The following is a 23396-nucleotide window of genomic DNA, read 5'->3' on the forward strand; positions in this document are numbered from 1 at the left end:
TCAGGGTAGAGGAAAAACCTGGCCTGGTGCCTCAACTCTTACGTTCCATGGAGTGTTTGCTGCTCTTCTAAGAGGGGAAAGCTACAGAACAGGATGGTTAAAAATGATGCAACACCTCAAGATAGAAACAATCCAGCCACCTTCTTGAGAGTTGAAATTGGGACCACAGGCTCCTTGTGGAGGTATCATCTTTCTGAAGGACTAGGTAGATTACTAAAAGTGGCATTGCCACAGACTGCTGTTCACAGGCACAACTGTAAAATTTCACTTCAATTGGCATAGGTCTAATACCGGTTATAAAACAGAATGCCACAAGCCAGGTAGGGTAGACTGCTGCTTTACAGCCACAGCTACTCTTCCTTCTCAAAACAGTCCTTTTTCTTTCTTGAGGCTTTGTTGTTTCCATCGAGGCAGGGCAGAGAAGGCAGCTGGAGTCATCCCAAGGGCCTTAGTGAAATCTTCAATGGACAGATGCTCCTGGAAGAGGGGAGGGACCAGAGGGCAAAGGTCATCTTTTTCAGGTTTGCTCTGATGAGTCACACAGGTGTGGCATGCAGTCAGTCAAATGAAGAGCAAAAACTAGCAATGTCAGGAGAGCCAGGAAAGGGATGGGGAGAAGGGGGGCATGGCATTGTGTGATTCCAGAGGTTTGATCCCTGAATTTGTAACATGATGAAAAAGGATGGTAACATGGTCAATTGAGTTTTTCTTCCTACCAAGGTCAAGTTCACATTAGTCTGAAATAAGAATTAGGACATTTGACCTAGTTTGGTCAAGGTGTTGCTTCTCTTTCTAAACCTTAGTTTTCCTCTTTATAAAATGGAAAACATTTCTGTTTCCAATTTATTTTTGCTTTTATGAGTATGAAAATAATACTACATATGAAGGGTATTGGAAACAAGGTATATTGTTCACCTACCTTCACTTAAACAGTGAATCTAAGCCTGACCCACAAAGTAAGCTGATGAGCCCTAGATGGGTATCTGCTGCAATCTGGATGCATAAGATTTCGTTGCTATCACAGGACATACGGCTCTTGTAGCAAAAGCCCATCACCCTTGGGAGGGGTCTCCCTCCTGGGCCCTACCTTTCTTTGGATCAAGTTAATAGACTGGCAGCAAGGGAAGTAGGGCCCACTCTAGCCCTGATGGACAGAACAAAATAGCAATCTAACTTAACATATACTACTGTGGCACTTAGAAAGACACTGAGGCAAATTTGAATATTCCCATTTTCAGGTAATAAAGCTAAAGTTCAAGAAAGTCAAGGTCATCTGTTCCAATACATGCTCTACTGTACCAACTGACTCTACCTTCTATGAGTGGTTTCAGGCAAACTATAAAGGCTTCTTGTCATCTTTCCCTCCCAAACTTGCAAGGTATACTATTACACTTGCTGTTGACTAGAATTTTACCATTATAGATAGCTTCATCCCTTTTGGCTTACAGGTTTTTTCCTGGTTAAAAGTCAACATGTTAAACCTCATCAGTCTTTTATATTCTATTGTGAATGCATCAGCCAGATTATTTTGTAGGAGCAGGTTTTGCTTAGAGATGGGGGGAGGGTAGCAGAAGGTACAACTGAGGTGGGAGAAGGATTCTAAGAGGAGAAGTAAGGAAGGCCAAGGAACAAATTCAGAGTCAAATTTTGCCTCGCTGAGTAGAAGACAAAATATATGGATAAATGACTTGTACTGGCTTCTCTTATCCTGTGAATGATCTAGAAGATTAGATAGCACAATTTTACCTTTTTACTCTTGGCTTGAAAATCACAACCGAGAATCACTTTCTAGGCCTTGAGTATGTTCAGGAATAAGATGAAAGAACTGACTGAAAGGACCTTTGTTTCCAGCTCTGAGACGACATGATAATGACTACGTACCCTCAACGCACCCTCATAAGTGCCCCAAATTAAAGTTGCCGTAAAACAGCATCTCCTGGCCTTCATCTCTGCTTCCCCGAGCACCAAGAGGTGGGGACAGAGCAGAGGTGAAAGCAGTGGGTTTCCTTTAACACAGCTGCTCGACTAACGTGGAGTTGCCCTGGGGAGCATTTTATTGACTCCCACAGAAAGCCCTGAATTGAACAGCTTCTGGGGAAACAGCTGTAGGAGGATTTCAAGCTCGGCAGGGGGGTCTGATGCTCCAGTTCTCTCTAAGGTGTCATTAGATTTTCCTCCCACCCCAGGCATTCTCTCCTCAAGCCTCCTGGGAGCTGGATGCTGGCAACGTTCCCCACTCCCCCAGGCCAAGCAGTGGAAGGCCTTGTTTTGGAAGAAGAGTGTAAATATGAATGGTTTGGGCATCAGTGGGTGGGGAAGAACTGCCATAGCCCAAGTTTGTTGCACCCTCCCCCCAGGTTCATCACAGCTGTGGCTGCTGTGTCCTGTGTCTCTTCAAGTGGCTCCACAGTGCCCTCTCTGGTCCAGCCAGGCTGGGTCCTCAACTTGTCAAGACTGCTGGACTCTGACCCCTCAGGCTAGATAGCAGGGACTGCCCATCCCAGTGGACTTACATCTTTCCATTGGTCCTGTTCTTGAACCCTGGCATCCTGCCAGCTGATTACCAGCCTCACCCATGCCCATATCCGCCTCCGTGTGGTTTACTCCCCAGTACTCAAACAGATCACGCTCTTGCTGCTGCCTGCAGCCAGACCCACCGCTCCACTGTTGTCACTGGCTCACCTTCCAAGTTTGGAGCAGCCAGAGAGGCCTGAAAACCTCTCCTGTCTTCCCCACTTGGCACTGAATTCTCAGCTCTTCCAAAAGAACGTATGCTACTCTCATGATAAAAAATCAGCAACAGACAACTGATTTTTTTTAAAAAGAATCTAAGCCTTCTTTGACTGCTTCTACCATGGTGGGGCTGCCTTGACACCAAGTCTGTCTGTTCCATTCAAAATTAGCAATCCATGTCAGCCTCCTGTCAGTCCTCTGGTTCAATAGCATTGGCTGCCGTTTGCTTTAGAAATACTTCTTTATGCCGCATGACGTGATGGTAACAGTGGGACTCAGAAGAGCGGGTTCTTGCTCTGGCTTTGCAACTAACTAGTTATGTGACGTTAGGCAGGCAAGTCGCTTCCCCTCTCTAGACCTGTTTTCTCACGTGTAGAACAGGGCGTGATAGTAATAGCTTTCATTTGCAGAGTACCAGGAGCTGGGCTAAGCTCGTCACTCACACTGGGATCGTCCCAATGTTACAGTGAAAACACAGGTGTCTCCTAGCCTTCCAGCCACCCCACAGTTGGAGGATCCAGGAGAGAATACATGCATGTGCCCTCCAAGGTAAAAGGCAGGATTGAAATGTTCTGAGAACAATACACTTACACACACATCGAGCCCATACCCTTAACAGACTTTGATGTTCTGGAACAAACTACGTATCTCTCTTCTGCAGATTCCTGAATGCATTTGTAAGACTTCTTTATGACTATACACAGAGTAAACTTTCTCTCCTCTCAACATCCCTAAGCTAGACTTGAAGTCTATTTTGGATCTTCACAAAGAGAGAATGAATATTAGAAAGCGCTTTTAACAAGCTCTTCCTGCTGTACTCTCTCCCCACGTGACCCACACAGGCCTTCCACTGGAGTTACCAGATGGATTCATACCTCTGCCCCGGTGTTCCTCTGAATTGCCTGCTCACCGAACATGTGTCTCAACCTGGATGTCTTCCAGGTGCCTCAAAGGATGTAGCTACCACTAAATTCATGATTGCCCCACCCCCAAGCTCAGTTTGACCCAGGGTTTTCTGTGTTGGAGGATGACACTATTTTCCCCTCTCTCACACTCTTTATCCAGTAATTAACACATGTCATTGATTTCACTTCCTAACTACTTCTCTAAGCCATCTCCTTCTCTCCACCCTCTCCATCATGGTTCCTACCTATCTCTCAGCCTGACAGCAGTAACACTTTCCTAACTGGTCTCCCTATGGCTGCTCTTGTCACCTCCTAGTCTATTCTACACTGAGCAGCTCTAGTGATCTTTTTAAAATGTAAAACTGACTGTCACTCCCCTGCTTCGACCATAATGGCTAACCTTCACTTTCAGGTAGACGATAGGATCCTCAGCGTGGGGTAGAAGGTACTGCCCGGCTCAGCCCTGCCTCCCTCCCAGCTCTCAACACCGCGGCCACTCGGGCCACCTTGTGGCTTCGCCCCACTGTGCTTATTCCCTGCCTCTGGCGTCACGTTTGCTGTCCCTTCTCCAGGAATAACTCACTTTGCCTCAGTAATTCCTGTTCACCTTTCAGAAGGAAACCTCTGACTAAATCGGGCTCTTCTTTGTAATACTCTTCTTGGCCCCTGTACTTCACCTCTCTGGCATTTATTGCCCTGAAATTAAACAATAGTTTATCAGGCTTCTCTGATCTCCCCCGGGATGTAAGCTGGCATGAAGGTGGGACCCGGTCTGTCTTGTTCACCAGGGCATCCTCAGCACCTAATCACCTGCAGGGCCCCATCTGGGGGTCAACTAGTGTTGACCAAAAAATGGTCAAGCCACGTCTTCTTTGTCCTCTTTTAAGAGTCTGACCCACCTCCTTCCTGCTGGGGTCCACACCCTGAGGGAGCTCCTCCACAGGCTTGTTCACCAGCTGCTCCAGAGGGAAGATGGGCAGAGGCCCAGCATTGAGTTTGGTGTTGGCATTGAACATATCCACTTTGGGGCTTGTGATCTCCTAGGGAAGAAAAGGAAACCACTGGTCACTTTAGTTGGCATGTGGCTACCTCTCAGGGTGCCTTTCTCTCTAAAGTCAACATTTGTTCTAGGGCAACACCTTCAAGAAACTTCCCATGACCCATCCCACCCGCCCCACACACACTCATAAGAACACAACACACTGGGGAGTACCCGTGAGCTAATAGTCCGTATCAGACCAAAGTCAGCTGGTGCAAAATGACTATGCTGTCAATGACTTATTAACTTCTTTGTGGCTTCCCCCAGAGTTTGAGATCTAGCATGGATATTTATGACCCTCTCTCTCTCGCCCATTATGAAATTGTCATCCATAAATTCTCTTAGCCTTGACCTATCTATACTTGCCAATCTGCACTGTCAGTCCAACACGAAGGGTTTATTGAGTGCCACTGGGTTCTAAACCATCTCTTGATTACCCCAATGAGTTGGTGAAACTGCTCTCAGGTTCTGGGGACATTTCTGCAGAGTTAGCTCTGTCTTGTTTCCCCTGTAAGCCTGTGAACTTCACAAAAGAAAGGCTTTGATTTCATATTCCCATATCCCAGGCCTACAGGCCAAATACATTTTTGTTAACTCACTGCAAGATCAAAGGAGTTGCAATTATTCTCCCTGGAGAAGGGATCCCAAGGCTGACAGTGTAGAGAAATCATTATTTCTCAAAAAAGTATAGTCCATGGGCCGGGCGAGGTGGCTCATGCCTGTAATCCTAGCACTCTGGGAGGCCGAGGTGGGTGGATCGCTCGAGGTCAGGAGTTCAAGACCAGCCTGAGCAGAGTGAGACCCCGTCTCTACTAAAAATAGAAAGAAATTATCTGGCCAACTAAAATATATATATATATATATATATATGTACGTACATATATATATATATATATACATATATATATATAAAATTAGCCGGGCATGGTGGCGCATGCCTGTAGTCCCAGCTACTCGAGAGGCTGAGGCAGAAGGATTGCTTAAGCCCAGGAGTTTGAGGTTGCTGTGTGCTAGGCTGACGCCACGGCACTCACTCTAGCCCGGGCAACAGAGCGAGACTCTGTCTCAAAAAAAAAAAAAAATTGTAGTCCATGGACTAACTATATCAAATTACCTGGACCTTTCATGTAAAACATGCAGATTCCTGGGTGCTAACCCAAAGTCTACAAACCAGAATCTTTGGGAATGGGGCCTTGGAATATGCATTTTAGTATGCCCCCCCCATCACCCAGACTTGTATGCATGATAAAATTTTACTAGGATATGGAAGAAACAAAACTGCTAGAGCCATTAAACAGCAAGAAGAGCTTCCATGAGAAGTAGGGAGAAATGGGGAGGAAAGCACAGGACACTGGTGTCTTCTCTGGAGCATTCTCGGCTCCCACGGGTCCGACTGCAGCTGACCACTGCAGGGCCCAGCTGCCCTGGCCCAGACTCACAGCGCTGATCTGGCTCCAGTCTGAAGAGTTGTTCAGCTCGGCCTTCAGGTCCTCATAGGATTTGGCATTCTGCATATAAAGTAAAGAACAAATTAAACCTGGGTCTCAGCAGCGGGGACAAACGGCCATTTTCCTCCAGGAGTGGAAAGAAGGCTGCTCTGGAGCCTGGTGGTGAGAAAGGGAAGAGGCAGCTCAGGCTGAGGCCGGAGGGGGTTCCCTGAAAAGGGAAGACGGACAGTGAGGATGGGGACCTGAGGGGCTGCCGGATCAGAAGGGGCAGGGCAGGCTTTTTATTGGCCCCTGCGCAGCCTGGCATGGGATGGACAGGAATATGACCATTCCCACCCGCAGAGGCCAGTGTAAGCAGCCACAGGCAGCGTGGAGAACCGGCCTACACTGTGTAGACGCTGGGGACCGGGTGGGCTCCTCCCCGAGCCTGGAGGGAGCCCTGCCGTGGAGGAGTGAAGGGACCATGGCTCCCTGAGAAGCCCCATCTCCATATCCCCAAGGCCTGGCACCGAGTGTGGCACACTAGGAGTTACGTTATGCTGAATGAATGAATGAGGCTGAGACAGAAGCCAGCACAGACTTGAGGCGAGGAAGGGGGTACCAGGGTTACTGACTCGGGGCGCTGGAGCTGGCTGGTGAAGATCTGGCCTCTAGATTTGCTGCCTTGACATTTGTTTGACTCCGCCAGCCCATCAACCAAAGAATTAAAAAAAAAAAAAAAACTCATCTGTTGTGCCAATTCGGAGTCCCTGGGGCGATCAGGACAGGCTCAGGCTACCTTGGCATTTCTCCTTCCTGCAGAAAACCTTTCCTGGAGCTCGTTTTGAGGACCCGCCCTCCGCTTCCCTCTGTGTTCAGGAAACACCTGTGGAAGCCTGACGCACGGTCTCTCAGGTAAAGACCGCACGTGCAACCCATTTTGCTTAGAATTTAGTGCCTGGAAGCCATTTGTCTGTCCTTTAGAACTGACGTATTTCCTTTCAGCTGGGCGGAGCCACGAGCACTGTCTCCTAAAGGTTGCTACGGGGACGGGGACGTTCTCTACCTGCGCTGTCCGATACAGTAGCCACAGGCCACGTGTGGCTGCTGAGCACTTAAATTTTGGCTAGTGAGGAACTGAATTTTCATTTTGTTTAATTTTAAATAGTCAGTACATTGGACAAGTCTTAACCCAAGTAAAGGAAAAATAAAAAAAAGATTAAAATTTTAATAATTAATTAATTAATTAAAACAAAAATATTAAAAAATAATAAAAATTTTAAAAAACATTAAAAAATTAAAAAAAAAATAGTCAGTACAGCTCTAACCTTTAATATCCAGCAGTTTTGAGCTAAGTATACACACAGACAAGGAACTGCAATTAGCCTAGGTTTTTGATGGACTTCTTCCCTCTCTCTCAACAGAGGGTGTCATGGTCTTACTGCAGCCTTTTTATTCTGAGCCCCCCTGGCAACCCCTCCATAAATAAGCAAGTCAGATATCCCAAAGGGACAAGAAAGGCCTGTGGGAGTCCGCCCTGCCTTCAGGAGTGTGCCACAAAGAAGCCACCTAGAGAAGCACGTGCCGGGCTGGGACTACTCACACTCCACTTGAAGGGATCCCAAGCTAGGAACCAGCCCGTGAAGGTGGGGGGCTCAAAGCCCTGCTTCACCACAATGATGGGGGTCTCGGGGTCTCGGCCACTGGGGTGGGTCTTGATGTATTCCTGCACAGTGGTGGCTGCGGCCTTCTTCTCCTCCTCATTGGCGTCCTTCCCAATCCAGAAGAAAATCTGGGGCACATCCGGGGAGCTCAGTCAGTCCTCCCTGTGCTCCCCGGCCTCAGTTCATCCCAAATGTCCAACGGTGCAGCCCTGACCCTGCCACTGCCCAGCCAAATGACCCAGGAAGGCCCCACTGGCCTTGATTTTGCAGCTGGGAAATGAGGAGGTTGGACAGATGCCCTCTACTTGGACATTCTACAAATATGTGTGACTTCCAGTCTCTCCAGAGCCCAAGATTCTCAAAATCACTCCTGCCACCATGTGAAATACATAGAACTTTGGGAGAGAAAAGTTCTGCCTGCCCCGAGTTCCCTCCGAGCACATTCCTCCCCACCTTCCTTCTGTTCTCTTAGGCTCCTGGTGTTCATACCATTCCCAGGGAGAAAGCACACGAGTGCCAAAAAAATGCTGACACTTACCTAACCCTGAAGCCACTCTTTCTTGGCCCTGGGGATTAAAGTGGGTGACGAGGCGTTCCCCAGGCCCTCCGTCCTACCTGGTCCCAGACATCTAGCAGGAACACATTGTCCTCTTCCAGGTCATCCTGATTGAAGTTGGGGATCTCTGTGGCCAGGAAGCGCCCGGTCTGGTTGGAACATTCAAAGAGCCGGGGGGTGATGACCAGGTTTTCTTCCTGCAGTCTGCAGGATGGAGAGAAGACGGTGTTGGCAGGAGAAAGGTGAGGGGAAAGGAGAATCAAGGATGTAGAACTCTGAGGGGGAGACTCTGGCATGGAAAGGCTATCTCCTAGCAAATGCTTTGTCTTCTGATTAACAAAAGGGTCCCCTTTTGTCCCAAGAGTGCCCTAAGGGAGAAATTCCCACTGCTTTTCCAGACATGCATTCCAGTTGCTCTTCCATAGCCCTGTTAGGAAGTTCTTCCCGATATCTTTCCTCTATGCCTCCTGCTGCTATTGTAGCACCTGCCCTTTTGCTTTGGAACTGGGGAATTAGTGGATCATGGAAATTCGTTAGAAAAATCATTTGAAGCCAGGTGCGGTGGCTCACGCCTGTAATCCTAGCACTCTGGGAGGCCAAGGCGGGAGGATCGCTTGAGCTCAGGGGTTCAAGACCAGCCTGAGTGAGAGCGAGACCCCATCTCTACTAAAAATAAAAAAACTTAGCCAGGCGTAGTGGCAAGTGCCTGCAGTCCCAGCTACTCGGGAGGCTGAGGCAGGAGGATCGCTTGAACCCAGGAGTTTGAGGTTGCTGTGAGTGAGGCTGATGACTGCACTCTAGCCCAGGCAACAGAGCAAGACTCTGTCTCAAAAAAAAAAGAAAAAGAAAAAAGAAAAAGAAAGAAAGAAAGAAAGAAAGAAAGAAAGAGAAAAATCATTTGAAAGAAGGTTTATGGATGGTGCTCCTCAGCATCCCAGGCCTGTGTCAACACTTAAAGGCAGGGACTGGGCTCTGGCACCTTCTTCCTGAAGGGCAAACCTATAGCCCTGTCCCTCTCTTTGAGCTGCCTCCTGTGGCTATGAACTCCCTTTGCCGAGGAAATACCCCTCCCGGCCCTGGGCATACCATGGTGGGCAGCACAGACGCAACTCCTGGGCCAAGAAACTTCAAGGGCCTGGGTTGCCTCTTATTCATCTTGTAGCCCTGGGGGCCTGGCATAGTGCCTGGCACACAGAGCCCTCAATCCGTGCCAGCTGCAGGCTCTAGGTATGGAGGTGGAGATGCTGCAGCCTCTGCAGGGGAGCTGAGGCAGGCGGACCCGAGAGTTACCTCTTGGTGTTGGCGTAGGGGGCCTTCCCGCCCAGGGCCATCCAGAAGCTGGCTGGCTCCTGCCCTTCCACCACCACTTGCTTCTCCGTCCGGGAAATGATGTCAGCAACCGTCTTGGCCATCTCTCGCTCATCCCCACTACAGCCCTGGGAAAAAGTGGGGTCGGCCAAGCTGGGGGAGACCGTTTCTGGTGCCATCCCACCCCCATTCTTCTGCCACGTTCGCTGCCCAAAGTTCCAGGGTCTGCAAGGACTCTCCTAGATCAGGACCCTGAGTCTGATCAGGATCCCACAGCCAATGCAGGGACAGTTTTCCCATCCTCTCCTGTCCTTGACACTCCAAAGAATAGCAGAGGAAACAAGGGAGTCTGCACTCCTCTTAGAGGGTGGGGGAAGGACTCCAAGAGGCTGTGAGTCCTCCTTACAGAGACAAAGGGAGAGGCAGTGACAGGCACAAGGAAGTGAGAGAAAGAAACCCCAAGACATAAAGACAGGCCAACCTTGGGGCAGACAGGGGTGGCCAGAGACACACAGAACAACAGACATGGATTTGGACATAGAGGCAGAGAATCTGAGGATTGTCAGAGACGGGGCAGAGAGACAGACCCAGAGCTGCGGAGGAGGCAGACTGGGCTGCAGAGGCAGCTGGGAATGGAGCAGGCAGGACGCAGTCAGCTGGCTCTCAGACCTGGCAGTTCCGGGACCCACTTGGGGGAGGGGAGGCCTCTAGGCCCTGCACACACCTTCCCACACCATAGGTAGCAGCAGGACTGGGTCTTGAGGATGAAGACGTCATTGGAGTTGAGGGAAGTGGCCCGGGCTGGAACCTCAAAGGCCTTGGTGTTGTTGGCACTGGTTCCCCGGACCTGGAACAGCCGTGTGGAGGGCTCAGGCTCCAAGTTGGTAGCTCGGGAGGTGCCTCCCTGCAGGTGTGGGGAGAAGGCAGGGAGAGAGAGCAAGAGTAACTTAGTCCAGAAGACGATGGGGCAGCAGAGGGCACAAGGAGAACCAGAGGAGAGTTTGGGCAGAGTCTGTCTGCCCTTCCAGATCCTCTGCTGCACCATCACCAGGCTAAGTCCCCTTCCCCCAGGACCTCTACGGCCAATCCCAGATGACTGTATTCATGCTCCCCTCTCGGCTCAACTTTTATTTCTAGCATTTAACCACAGACTGTTAGTTCACTGCTCAGGCACAATGACGTGCCATCTTCTCCTCGCTGGGTGAAATTGGAAAGGACTGTGTGCTTAGTAGATGCTCAATAAGTAGATTATTGCTTAAATGACTGCATGAGATGTCTATTTCATTTTGTTGGAAGGCACCAATGGAGTTTGCCCATGGGCTTCGTTTAGGCAAATCGAGCCAAAATAACTTCCTTTTTCAGGCAGAAAATTCAAGGAGTTGGGGAGTGGAAGGCAGACATACTTGCATATGGCGAGGGCTCATTCCATGTATTTCTAAAGTAACCAAATGGTTGTTCCTGTTACTAATTCCACATAGGCGATGGAGCCTTTGATGGCCCTCTGCTATGAAGAATGGGCTTCACCCTCAGCCCTACCCCACCGCAGTCCCCTTCCCCGTCTCCTGGACGCCCACCCGCCTCGGTGGGTACTGCCAGGTGCCTCAGTCCAGCAGCCACACCTGGTAGACCACCATTTGTCCCTTGAAGATGGACATGAGGTGGGGCGGCTCCTTGCCCATCGGGACCCGGATCTGGACCGGTTCATCGTTGTACTTCTGGTCCAGGATGACGGCTTGATAGGCCGAGGCGGCGATTTCATCCTGGCTGGCCTGGCTGCCCTGGGATGAGCAGGAGGGAAGGCAGGGGATGGGTCGGCCCCAATCCTGACCCCATCCTCAGCCTCAGCAACAACTTCATCCCCAGTTCTGACCTGGCCCCAAACCCAACTGTTCCCCCACCAAACCCGACTCTGGACACAGCCCAAATCCCAGCCTGACCCAGACCTCAATTCTGACCCCAGCCCCAGCCCAGCCCTGACCCACCTGCAACCCCAGCCTTGACCCCAAACCTCCTCTCCTCCTTTTCGCTCCTTCCTCAGGGAAGCACCCATCTCCCTGCTCCCTCACATCTAGACATGGAAACCCACAGGCAGAGCAGGTGAACAGAGTGTGCAGAAAGAATGGAGATTGGGAAGGAGACTCGGGAATCAAAACGAAAAGGATTGTGAATGAGGCTACTTAGTAGAGTCTCACAGCCAAAGCAGTCCCAAGATAGAATGGGCTGCCTCTTGAGGGGGTGAGCTCCCCATCCCCAGAGGTATTCAACCCAAGGATGATGGCCACTTGGCAGGAGTAGGTGGAAGAGGAAGCTGAGTTGGCTGTGCTCTGGGTGGGACAGGGTGGGGCCTGACCTGCCAAACGTAGAGCAGGTAGTGCTGCTTCTCGCCGATGAGGTAGGTGTAGAGCAGCAGGTAGCAGTCACCCCCGAAGAAGTGGCCTAGCCACCTGGAGTCCACAGGCACCAGCTCTAGGTCTTCGATGCGCCACACCTGGGGCCAGTGTCAGGCCGGTGTGAGGTCCAGGACAGGCTCCACCAGCCCTGCTCCACCCAGCACGGGCCTCCCTCCCCTCACATACCTGCACCTCCCCACTCCCATCGTCTACCATCTTCTGCTGGGCAGCCACCTGAGGCTGGACATGCATGGACGCGGCATCAAACTTCACCTGCTCCACCTTGGCTGGAGTGGGGGGAATCATGACACCAACTGTCACCAGCGGAGCTCCTCCAGGTCCTCACAACAGCCCTGAGTGGTGGCTGCAATTCTTAGACCCACTTTACAGATGAGGAAACCAAGGCTAGAGAGATTCAGTAGCATACCCAAGGTCGCACAGAGAGAGAGAGCAGCAGAGCTACAGCACGGAACCATATCTCCCTGCCCCTGAGGCTGCTGCTTCATCAGTGCCTCCTGGGGAAGCCAGGAGAGGGACAAGAACAAGGATTTAGCTTTGTTGACCTCCTCGTCCTGATCCCTGCAGCATTCAGACTTCAAGCGTTGACCTTGTCTCCCAGCTCAACAGTGAGCTCTAGGACGATGAGGGACAAGGACGCAGATTCTCCTCTTATCCTCCCCCAGGCACCTGGCACCGGGCCTGCCCTCAGCAAATATTGTCTGCTGAGAGACTGAAGCTATTGGCTTCCCAGGGAGGCCTGACCCCATCCCAGATGAAAGGCAGGTCATTCTCAGCTCCCTTTCCACGAACAACTCGAGTTTGTCCGTGTCCCCTCATGTCCCACCCCACCAGGAGAAGCCCAGAGCCAGGGTAAGAGTGCATGGAGGAGGCAGGTCAGGGAAGGAGGGTGGAGGCCAAGTTGCTCTCCCGGCCCAGCCCCTGGATCCCAGCTCCCCCTCTGCCAAGGCCCTGGTCCTCACCCACGGAGCCCACAGTGTGGGTTTTGCCCAGGCCTGAGGCCCGGTTGGGCACTGTCCACTTCTGGAAGAGCTGCTGAAAGACAGCTGACTCGGCCCCATCGTTCTGCACCTCTACCTGCGTGCTTGGTGGGTACTGCTTGGCTTTGATAAAGTTCTGGGAAGAGAAGGGAGTGGCTGGGGGCCATGTCCCTCCCCCGGCCCTCACCCCCAGGGTAGCCCAAAGCCTGGCTCTACCCCCAGCCAGATCCACCATCAAACCTACCTCTGGTCCCAAACCTGAACCCAACCCCAATCCCAATGCTGACCCCAAACCTAACCCTACTCTGACCCCAACCTTAAGGTCAAAACAGACACGACCTCAAACCTAACACTGGCCTCAAGCCTTATTCTGGCCTCAACCCTGAATCTAACGTGAGGCTGACTCCAAATCTAACTCTGATCCCAATCCCAAGGTCAAATCTGGCCCCTAGCCTGACCCCACCTCGATGCCAACCCTAATGCCCAGCCCTCAACTGTAACCCTGAGCCCACACCCCAACCCAACACTGGCCCCAAGCTGGTTAGGGTTGCTAACTCCAGCCCCAGCAATGACCCCAAACTCTGACTTGGCCCAGGCCCCCAGCTGACCCAATCCCCTTTTGTAGAAAGGCCAGCCTCCATTTCTCCCTCCCCTCTCTAAACCCAGCTCAAATGCAAGGAGGAGCTGAGAGCCCCCATCCTGAGGAGCCCCCAGGGTTGCCTGGTAGTTGGCTCCCTGGTATGTGGAGAAGCCCCGGAATGGCTACAGAATGGCCTCTCCCAGTCCTCCCTGGCCCCTGCCTGGCTCTGTGCTCTGGCTTGAGCCCTCCTGCCGTCCCCTGCTGCTGCGTGCTTCTCCTCCCATGGCCCTGGCCCTCGTCCTGGCCCGTCCCAGCCCAGTCCCTACCAGCGCCTGGCTCATGGCTCCCTTCTTCTCCTCGTTGTTGGCGTTCTTCCCCCTCCACACGTAGATCTTCAGGCCCGCCTGGTCCAGGATGTAACAGTCCTAGAGTCGGGGGGGACAGACCCAGCTGAGAGGCAGGTGCTGGGGTGGTGCTCTGGGGCAGCCTCTTTCCCTCCCAGCGCCCTGGAATTTCCCCTGCTTGGGGAGAGGTGGCTGCTGGGGGCTGGGGGCCTCCAGACCCTCTCACCTCGTGACTGAGCAGGTCCTGTGTGAGTGGCCGTGTGGCGATTTCCCGAACCACCAGCTTCCCCTCCGAGTCAGACACGCTGCAGGACAAAGGCAAGGCATAGGCGGGGAGGAGCCCAAGCCCCTCAGTCAGGCCCCTGCCCCCAGGAAGATCCTGCCACACACTCACTGGTACAACTTGAGGGCAGCCTTGAGTGCCGGCTCCACCACGGTGTCGGGAATGGCTGCCTTCAGCTCCCTGCGCTGGCCCAGCACGTGTTTCATCACCTCCATCAGCTTCGGGGACGCAGATTCGTTCTCCCCGTCCACCACGCCCACGTAGGTGCGCCCGCCCCGCTCCTGGTCTCGGATCTCCTTGGCCAGGGTCATGCCCTGCAGGAAGGTCCCCGGTGGCCCATGAAGGCTGGCAGGGGACAAGGCAACGCCTGCCACCCTACGCCCCACTGGGCAAGCCCCAGCTCAGCCATGGCAGCCACAAGGGCTGGGGTACCTGCCCAGCTTTCCCCCTCCCCGGGGCTGAGCTTCTCAGGTGCGTGAGGAAACCCCGGGAAAGGCGGCCAGGCCAGCAGCATTCCCTGTGGGCGGGCTTGCCGGGCCTGCAGCTTCGACAGTGTTTGACATTTGTGATTTGACCTCACAGTTTTGGACAAGAGCTGAGGCCGGGGACCACAGTACCCAGTCTCTTTGCCCCAAAGCATGCTTGCATGCGCACAGTGCAACCCAGCCCCATGTGTGCTCACAAACACGTGCACACGCCTGCGCATGCACCCACACCCCCCCCCCACACACACACACACTGTCACACTCACACACCAGGGCTCACCCTCCTCAGCCTGTTTCTGTCCAAATTCCTGCCTTTGAATCCCAGGTCGCCTCTCTCTCTTCACTCCCCCCAGGCTGTCGAGATTGTGGATGCCCATATTTCTGCCTCCAGCCCAGCCTCTCTCCCAACTTGTTTGTCCAAGTTCCAGGAAGACAGTCTCATTTTAAGGTGACCACAATGGAACGCTCTGTTTTCCCCCCAAGTCTGTGGCTTCCTGATCTTTCCCACCTCAGGAAATGGGACTCCGTCAGTCCTCCTGGTTTGAGTTTGGCCTCCCTCCTCTCTCCCTTCTCCCTCTTCCAACATACAAGTACTTCTGGTGGATTCCACCTCCCAAGGCCCAGCCTGGGCGCTGCCACCACCCCCCCCGAGCCCCCCACTTCCCCTGGATGGCTGCAGGGGCTCCCCACTTCCCTTGGCCTCTCCCCAGCCCCATCCCCACTCAGAAGTCACGATGACCTTCAATGGCCCCCCTGGCACTGAGAATAAACCCCAACCTGCTTGCACAGCCTGCCCCTGCGAAACCTGCCCCACTTGCTCTGCTGCTCCTGCTGCGCTGGGAGACCCCGGCCACCCTCTTTCCTGCCTCAGGGTCTGCTCCTTGTCTCCCCGCCCCATGTCCCAGAGCCTCCCCTGAGCCCCCAGCTCACCATCCCTCCTTTATACTTCTCCAGTTACTCCCTTTACGTCTGTCTCCCCTGCCCCGGGACAGCCTGCTGGAGGCCAGAGCAAGGGCAGGGCTCTGCCCATTTCATTCACCCCCGAGTCCCCAGGGCTTGGCGCGGGGTCTGCCGCCCTGCAGGAACTCTTTCCGTCCCAGTGGATCAGCCGCAAGTACACACACGCAAACTCCAACACGCGTGCCTTTCCCATGCACACGGAAACAGCTCCACCTTCAAACACACCGTCGCCAACAGTCAGGGGCCAGAGGCCTGGGTTGGGGCCAGTCTGGGCAGGAGCAGGCAGGGGCAGGCTGGGATTTGAGGAGGAGGTGTGGCGCACAGGCGGTTTACCCTGAGTCTTTCCATGCGGTTACTCTCCGGCCCGTTCCACTGGATGATAAGCTTCCCGAGGTCCAGGAGGAAAACATCTCCTCGGTTGAAACTCCTCCAGGACACTTCCACCTAGGGAGCCACGGGGGAGGAGGCCCAGCCTCCACTCAGAGCCCACTCGTCATCCATCATCCTGCCCCTCTTCCCTCCTCAGCCCCTGCCCTCTGCCCTTAGTGGGGCCTCGGAGCCCCGGCCACTGCCCCGGTGGGGCCTGCCCACCTCTCCGGCCACCACGTTCCTCTTGCCCTTGACGTGCAGCAGCCGCTGAACCTCGTAGGAGTTGGTCTCCACATGCTTCATGCCCGAAGCTATGCCCCCTTTCTGGATCCTGAGAGGAGAGGTGAGCTGACTCAAGGGAGGTGGCTGGGAGGTGTACCAGGCCCCTGCCCTCCCAGGTCCTGGGCTGCCTGGCTGCCAGTGAGGGCATCTGACAGTCAGGTGGGCACTAGGCAAGGTGAATGAGGCACTGAGGCTGCAGAATTTAAGGAGGCACTCAGTGTCAGGGTCCTACAAGTGCAAGGTCGGCCTGTGCATGCTTTTGCAAGACCCTGACAGTGAGAGCCTCCCAAAAGTCTGCACCCTAGATCCTCATTCACCTCACCCTAGTCCCTGCCCTGTGGAGGGGCCTGCAAAGATGGGCTGGTGGCACGCAGAGAGTGGGCAACGTGGACGGGGACAGGGCCCTGAGGGCAGGGGAATGAAGTGGAAGAACAGAAGGGAGAGGTGCCACTCAAATGCCCACAGGAGTGGACGACTGCTGTAGTGTGGGAGGAGGGAGCAAGACAAAAGCGGGGGACTATGGCTAACTGTCCTACAGGTCAGGAGCAACTCAGCTCCACAGTGTGTGTTTCCGGGGAGAAGCCAGGGGGCCGGAACTTCAATTTGCCCAGAAGAGCCAGCAGCCTGGGTTTTACTGTGCTAGCCCTGCTTTAGAGAAGACAGGGCAGCCATCTGCCTGTTGGCCAGGGGAGGGCTGCTTAGGTACTGAGCTCTCCACGGCACTCAAATAGGAGCCGATTCACGAGAGTTACAGGATATCAGAAGAGCGTCTGGACCAAGGACAAAGCAGTGACAGAAATAAGGGTGGGGAGTGGAAAAGGAAAGAAAAATCACCAAAATCCCATGAGGGTCCCCCTTGCAGCTCCCCACACGGCCTTAGGCTCCCTTTCCCGGCCCAGGTCACCTCCACGGCCCAGGTCTTCTCCCTGCCCGGGGTTGAGCCCCAGCCTCCCCGTCCCACTGCTAATCCCCATGCCCTGGCCGCAGTGCGCTCCTCCTTACACGATGCCCTGCTTGAAGTAGCCTCGGAAGGTGTCGCTCTCATTGCCCTGGACCTCGCGGTGCTGGACAGCCCGGCCCTTCAGGTAGTCGTCCATCTGCGTGGTGTAGATGGCAGCGGCCCCCTGCTCGTCCTGCGACGAGGCCTGGCCGATCCAGTAGTGGATGTCATAGGACAGGTTGTTGCCCGTCTTGTGGATCTAGGGAGACGGGTCCAGTGTTTCTGGGGCCCTGGGCTCCCCTCCCACTCCCCGTGACCTCCCGCACATGTGCCGTTCCGGGACCGCAGGCAAGCCCGGCGCAGGGGAACTGCACTGGGCTGGCGGTTGGGAGATCCGAGTCGGGGCCCAGCCCAGCCACTGACACTCTGAGACATGGGGCAAGCGCTTCCCCACTCTGGGCCTCACTCGCCTCATCTCAGAAATAACTCGCTTGGACTAAGGCAGCTTTTCCCAGAGTGAAGCGAGTGGACCGTCGGAGGTCTGCGAGGTGATCAGGCGGTGTACAAACAAATGGAGTACAGGAAATGTTTGTGTGAGTATTTTATAGCTACTTTCCAGTTGTGATGCATGGCACTGCCTTCCACTTACAGTAATGTGTAGAGTTATACTGTTAAATAAATATGTTTAAAATTTAAAAGGGAGTCAATATAAAGAAAAATACAAATGCCTTACTAGCACAAGTGGTACCAGGGTGTGGTGGAAATCAAGGTGACATAAAGATCACTATGGATTTTGAAAACATGGACTCAAGTTAGGGCAACATGGCACCAGCTCAGGAGGTCCCCTAAGACTGAACCCACAGAAGGTCGCCTCAGCTGGGAGCTCAGCCGCTCAAGGGCAGGGAGAGCTCTGACCCCTGTGGAGCTACCACAAGGCTGGGCGCCTGGGCACACCCAGTAAACCCTGCTCGGGGAGAAGCCAGGCCAGCCCTGCCCTGCTCTCCCCAGTGGGCTGTGCTCTCTGCTCTGCCCCTGCCCAGCCGGTGCCCACTCACAGCCAGGACTACGTAGCAGTCACCGTCGAAGAAGCTCCCAAAGGTGCTGGAAGGAACAGGCACCATCTTCATGGCCTAAGAAGAGAAAGGAGGTCAGAGGGGGCTGCCCCGGACCACCCAGGACCCCCGAGGCCCGGGAGGAGGAGGGTGACCAGGGGAACGGGTGTGAGGAGGGTGCAAAGAAAAAGAGCAGGGCCCAGGAAGGAAAGGAGGGAAAAGGAAGAGGTGAGAAGGAAAATGTGTGCAAGGGGCAGCAGAAGGGAAACAGAAGGAGGGAAAGGAAGAGGCAAGTGAGGAGGAGGATGGAGGACGTGCAGAGGAAGGATGAAAGACAGATGAGGGAGAGACGGAGGGAAAGGAAAGGCAGGGAAGGCAGGGCGGGGGGTGTGGACAATGAGGGAGGTGAGGGCAGCAGGCAGGACTGCGGGGAAAACAGGAGCAAGCCGCAAGCCCGGGACTCTGCCTTCCCGCACTCCGCCCAGGCTGGCGAGACCCCCACGCCCAGGCAGGGCCTCACCTCGATCCTCCATATCTGCAGCCCGGGGGTGGTGATGTTGAGGGAGCCTTTGACTTGGGCACTCAGTTTGGTCATGGTGAGTGAGCCTAGGGGAGAGGGCACGTGGGAGCAGGGCCGAGGGGCCCGAAGCACCCTGGTTCCAGGTGCTGCCCTTCCAGCTGGGTGGCGCTAGAGAGCCCCCAACAGTGCTGGGAGGTGACGGGCTCAGGGGCTGGGGGGAGGAGGGTGGTTGGCTCCCCAATCTAGCCCCTGATCCCCCAGGGCCCAGACTCCAGCCTTCCCACCCAGCTCTGAACTTGACCCTCTTGCTCAGGAGTCTGCCGGGACTCCCTGCGCCTGCCCACTGAGGGCCCCACTCCTCAGCCTGGCACTCAAGGCCCTTATTTATCTAGCCCCAGATAAAGTCTCTTTTTGAAAATCTTTTATCAAGGCCACGCTTGATTAAAAAAATTGTACAAAATTTTTTAAAAAACAGAAAATAAAAGACTAAATAAAGGCTTAATGATGTATACACCCAAAAGAATTGAAAACAGGTATTCCAACAAAAACCTGTACTCAAAATTCAGCAGCTAGATTCAAAATAGTTAAAAGGTGGAAACAACACAAATGTCCATGGACAGATGACCAGATAAGCAAAAGGTGGTGTAGATGAAGCGCTGACACCTGCTACAGCGTGGATGAGCCTCGAAAACTTAAGTGAAACAAGCCGGTCGCAGAAGGGCACCTATTGTACGGTCCCATTCACATGCCATGACCAGAACAGGCCAATCCTTAGCGACAGAAGCAGACGAGTGTGGCCTGGAGCTGGACAGCGGGGCCATGGGAACGACTGCTGATGGGTACCGAGTTTCCATCTGCGATGATGAAAAAGTTCTGGAACTAGATAGCGGTGTTGGTTGCACAACACCGTGAATGTACTGAATGCCTCTGAACTGTATGCATTAAAATGGATAAAATGGCAAATCGTATGTGTATTTTACCACAATAAAAAGAAAACTATATGCAACAATTTCCTGCTCCTCCTCACCTACCCCCATGCACCCCTCAGTCACTGTTCTGGTGGCCCACAAGACGTAGACCCCACAAGGGCAGGGACAATTTCTACTCGTTCAGTACTGAATCCCCAATGTCTGCACAGGGCCAGCACCTTGCCGGATGAATGAATGGATGGAGGAGCGGAGGGAGGGGGGAGAGGGAAGGATGAATGAATGAATGACAGAGTGAACCCTCCTGCTGTGACCCTCTCCCCCCACTGAACTGGAGGAAATCTCTCCTCCCCAGGCTACTCCGATCACGTCTGCTCTTTCTTTTTTGACCTGTAGCTGTGTTCTTCAATCCAGCTGCTCATCAGGATCACCTGGGAGTTTTTTAAAAATACTGATGCTCCTGACCGGGGAGCGGTGGCTCACGCCTAGTAATCCTAGCACTCTGGGAGGCCGAGGCGGGAGGATTGCTTGAGGTCAGGAGTTCGAGACCAGCCTCAGCAAGAGCAAGACCCCATCTCTACTAAAACTAGAAAGAAATTAGCCGCTGATCAGAGACTGGGCAGGGCCTTGCCCCAAACTCCAGAATGCCAGGGAGAGAGGCCACCCCTCAGGGTTCAGAAAAGGGAGTTTCCAAGGAGTAAAAGGCCAGGTCATTACTCCAAGAGGTGACTCAGAGTCAAGGTGCAAGGAGAGATTAGATAGAGAGATTGCAGGCTATCAGTGCGTGGAGACTTGATTCGTGGGGGCCACATGACCTTCCATTCACCATTCATCAGTTCAAGGAGCATTCATGCAGGGCAGCCCGTGCCAGGGGGGCGGTAGGCTCCGTGGAGACTAGGGTGGGCTCCCGGTGAGGAGGGGCCTCACAACCAAGGAGGAGGATAACTAGGAACAAGTGGTTCTCTGCCCTGGCTCGTATTAGAATCTCTGGGGAATTTTAAATGCACCCACGCCCTGCCTCCCAAAAGGCAGAAAATAAAGTACCGACGATACCTGGCCTCCTACCACAGCCTAACGAAATCAGAGTCCCTGGGGACTTGGCCTGAGCATAGGAGCATCAGTATTTTTCCTTTTTCTTAATATTATTTTTTTCTTTTTTTGAGACAGAGTCTCGCTCTGTTACCTGAGCTAGAGTGCCATGGCATCAGCCTAGCTCACAGCAACCTCAAACTCCTGGGCTCAAGTGATCCTCCTGCCTCAGCCTCCTGAGTAGCTGGGACTACAGGCACGAGCAACCACGCCCAGCTAATTTCTTTTAATTTTTGTAGTGATGGGCGTCTCAATATGTTGCCCAGACTGGTCTCGAACTCTTGACCTTAGGAGATCCTCCTGCCTCAGCCTTCCAAAGTGCTAGGATTACAGGTGTGAGCCACTGTGCCCAGCCCCATCAGCTATTTTTCAACCCACAGAGTCCCCAGGGCTCCCAGGACTCCTGGTTCAGCAGAACCAATTTGAGTACAAAGGAGGGGAATGTTTTCTGTTTTCCGATCACCACCTTTTTCTCCATCCCTGCTTTCCAAGGCAGACTCTTTGACTCTAGCTGTACAGGGGTGGGTCCCCTTCTTCATCTGTGAGCTGAGGGGGTCAACAGAGTAGATGATGTCTGAAGTCCCTTCCAGGGACGTGATGTGATTCTAGGAGTGCACTGGCAGCAAAGGAATAGGAGAGAAGGCAAGAGGAGGCACCTCTTGCCCCTCAGAGAGAGGATTCAAAGGAGCAGGGGCCTGAAAAGGCAGTGCCCCCCCTCCCTGGAGAGAACTCAGGCCCGCAGCAGCAGCCTCCTTAGGGCCAAGGGTGAGCAGGGGACTCAAGAGGGGTGGCTCTGAGGTGGTCTCGTGCCATGGAGACCCCTCCAGCTGCTGCTGCCCCATACCCAAGTTGGTCAAAGCAGCCACCTCTCCCCCACCCCTTAGTGGGGTCTCCTCGCCTCTCCTGTTTCCCCCAAACTGCTGGGAGGGCTGTAAGCTCGCTGCCCCCCGCGGACGGCACGAGCCCTGGTTTGGATATGGGCTGTCTTCTCCCTCAGCTGGAACTCACGGGCTCGCCCTCACTGCTGGCACTCCTCTCTCTTCCGTGTTCCCAGACCAGGGAAGGGTGCCGTCACCCCTAGACCCCAAAGTCAGCCACCTGAGCAACATCCTGGACTCCTCACCTCCCCTGCCCTTCTACCTGCCTTAACTCCCTTGAACCTCCTCGCACACCCCTGCCTTCTCTGCTGGCGCTCTGCTTTCTAGAGATGCCGGACAGCTGCAGCCCTGGCACCCAGGCTGCCTCCCACCCATGCCTGCTCACGCCGTCCCTCCACCCAAGGCCTCCCTTCTAGACTCAGTTTAGATCTCGTTTCTTCCAGGAGACTTTCCCAGAGTCCTTAGGCTGAATGAGAGGACCCTCCTTGGCGTCCTTGACTGATCCCTTTCTTGGCACCCCGACCACACGATGAGGTAAGAACCTGTTTATGAGTCTGAGGTCCCCGAGCTCCAAGACCTATACATGTTTGTCTTTGTGGCCCCCAGCTCCTAGCACATAGTAGGTGCTTAACAAATACGCATGGTGCTGAAAGACTGAACTGTGGGATAGGAGGACCCTCTCAGGGCCCTGGCGGGGTGAGGGCTCCTGCTCTCTGCACGTCCCATCTTGCCCTTCTTTCTGCTTCCTGTTACACTTAGGGTGCAGCTCCGGACAGCCCTGGGGACCTGCCACGGCTCCTAGATCCCAGTCGTGCAGTCCTGAGCTCAACAGGGATATGGTGAGGCAGCGGGGCTGAGGTCCCAGCCATCAGAGAAAGTGCATCGTCCTGCAGTGGACACTCCCCACCCCCTCCAGCCCGCAGGCTCAGCCCCTAATGACCTAGAGGATGCCCGAGCACATGATTTCCTGAGAAGACGGTGGCCAGTGGGTCCTGAGCCTAGTCTGGACCTGGCTCCCACCTCCATTTCAGCTGAAGGGGCCTCCATGGCTGGGGAGGCCAAGCGGGCAGGTCCTGGTGCAGGGGAGATGGGGCAGAGGTGCGTGCTAGGGCAGACCTAAGACCCTGCTGCCTCCAGCCCATGCCTCTGTGCTTGCCCATCAATTCCTCGTGGCTGTTGCTCACACCCTGGGACCCAGGAGGGAGGGCCCTGGGGTCCCAGGAGTGTCAGGGGAATGGCAACACAAAGAAAGAAACCATTTCAGATGAGAAAGAAATGGACAAAGAGATGAACTGTGGTGGGAGGTGGGGAGTGAGGTCAGAGTGACCAACTCGTCTGGGTTTGCCCAGGACGGCCCTGGTTTTAACTCTAGAAGTTCCAGGGCAATAGGGGATGGTTGACATTCAAAGTAGGGTAGGGGACACAAGGAGGAGGAGCAGTTGTCTGTGGCAAGGCCTGCAGAATTCTCTTGCTGGAGGCGCAGTGGCCTTCTGGCTCTTCACACGCTCCAGAGGGCCGAGCCTCTTCCTCAGGCCTGCACCCCGCTGCTGCGCCCCAAGCTGCCAGCAAAACGCAAGGGGCCCTGCCCCCTCCCACCCACCACCTATGGTCGCCCGTGTTTCCCCACCAGTTTGCCTTACCTGTCTGGGGGAGGCAGCTGCCACCTAG

At 54.0% G+C, this 23396-nt stretch overlaps 1 protein-coding gene across 1 annotated transcript; it reads right to left on the reverse strand.

The window, feature by feature from the left end:
- On the reverse strand, positions 1 to 23396 carry VIL1 (villin 1). The gene is made up of 20 exons (XM_069467169.1): positions 23369 to 23396; positions 18836 to 18921; positions 18319 to 18393; positions 17326 to 17522; positions 16264 to 16372; positions 16006 to 16116; positions 14339 to 14541; positions 14171 to 14249; positions 13927 to 14025; positions 13003 to 13156; positions 12209 to 12309; positions 11983 to 12120; positions 11252 to 11410; positions 10357 to 10536; positions 9615 to 9760; positions 8384 to 8528; positions 7708 to 7896; positions 6117 to 6185; positions 4538 to 4678; positions 1 to 477 (listed from the first exon to the last, which is right to left on the reverse strand). Exons 2-20 carry the CDS (start codon positions 18908 to 18910, stop codon positions 364 to 366), a joined length of 2484 nt encoding a protein of 827 aa, XP_069323270.1. The 5' UTR covers positions 18911 to 18921; positions 23369 to 23396; the 3' UTR covers positions 1 to 363.

Source organism: Eulemur rufifrons, chromosome 1, assembly GCF_041146395.1.
Source record: "Eulemur rufifrons isolate Redbay chromosome 1, OSU_ERuf_1, whole genome shotgun sequence".
Taxonomy (NCBI): domain Eukaryota; kingdom Metazoa; phylum Chordata; class Mammalia; order Primates; family Lemuridae; genus Eulemur; species Eulemur rufifrons.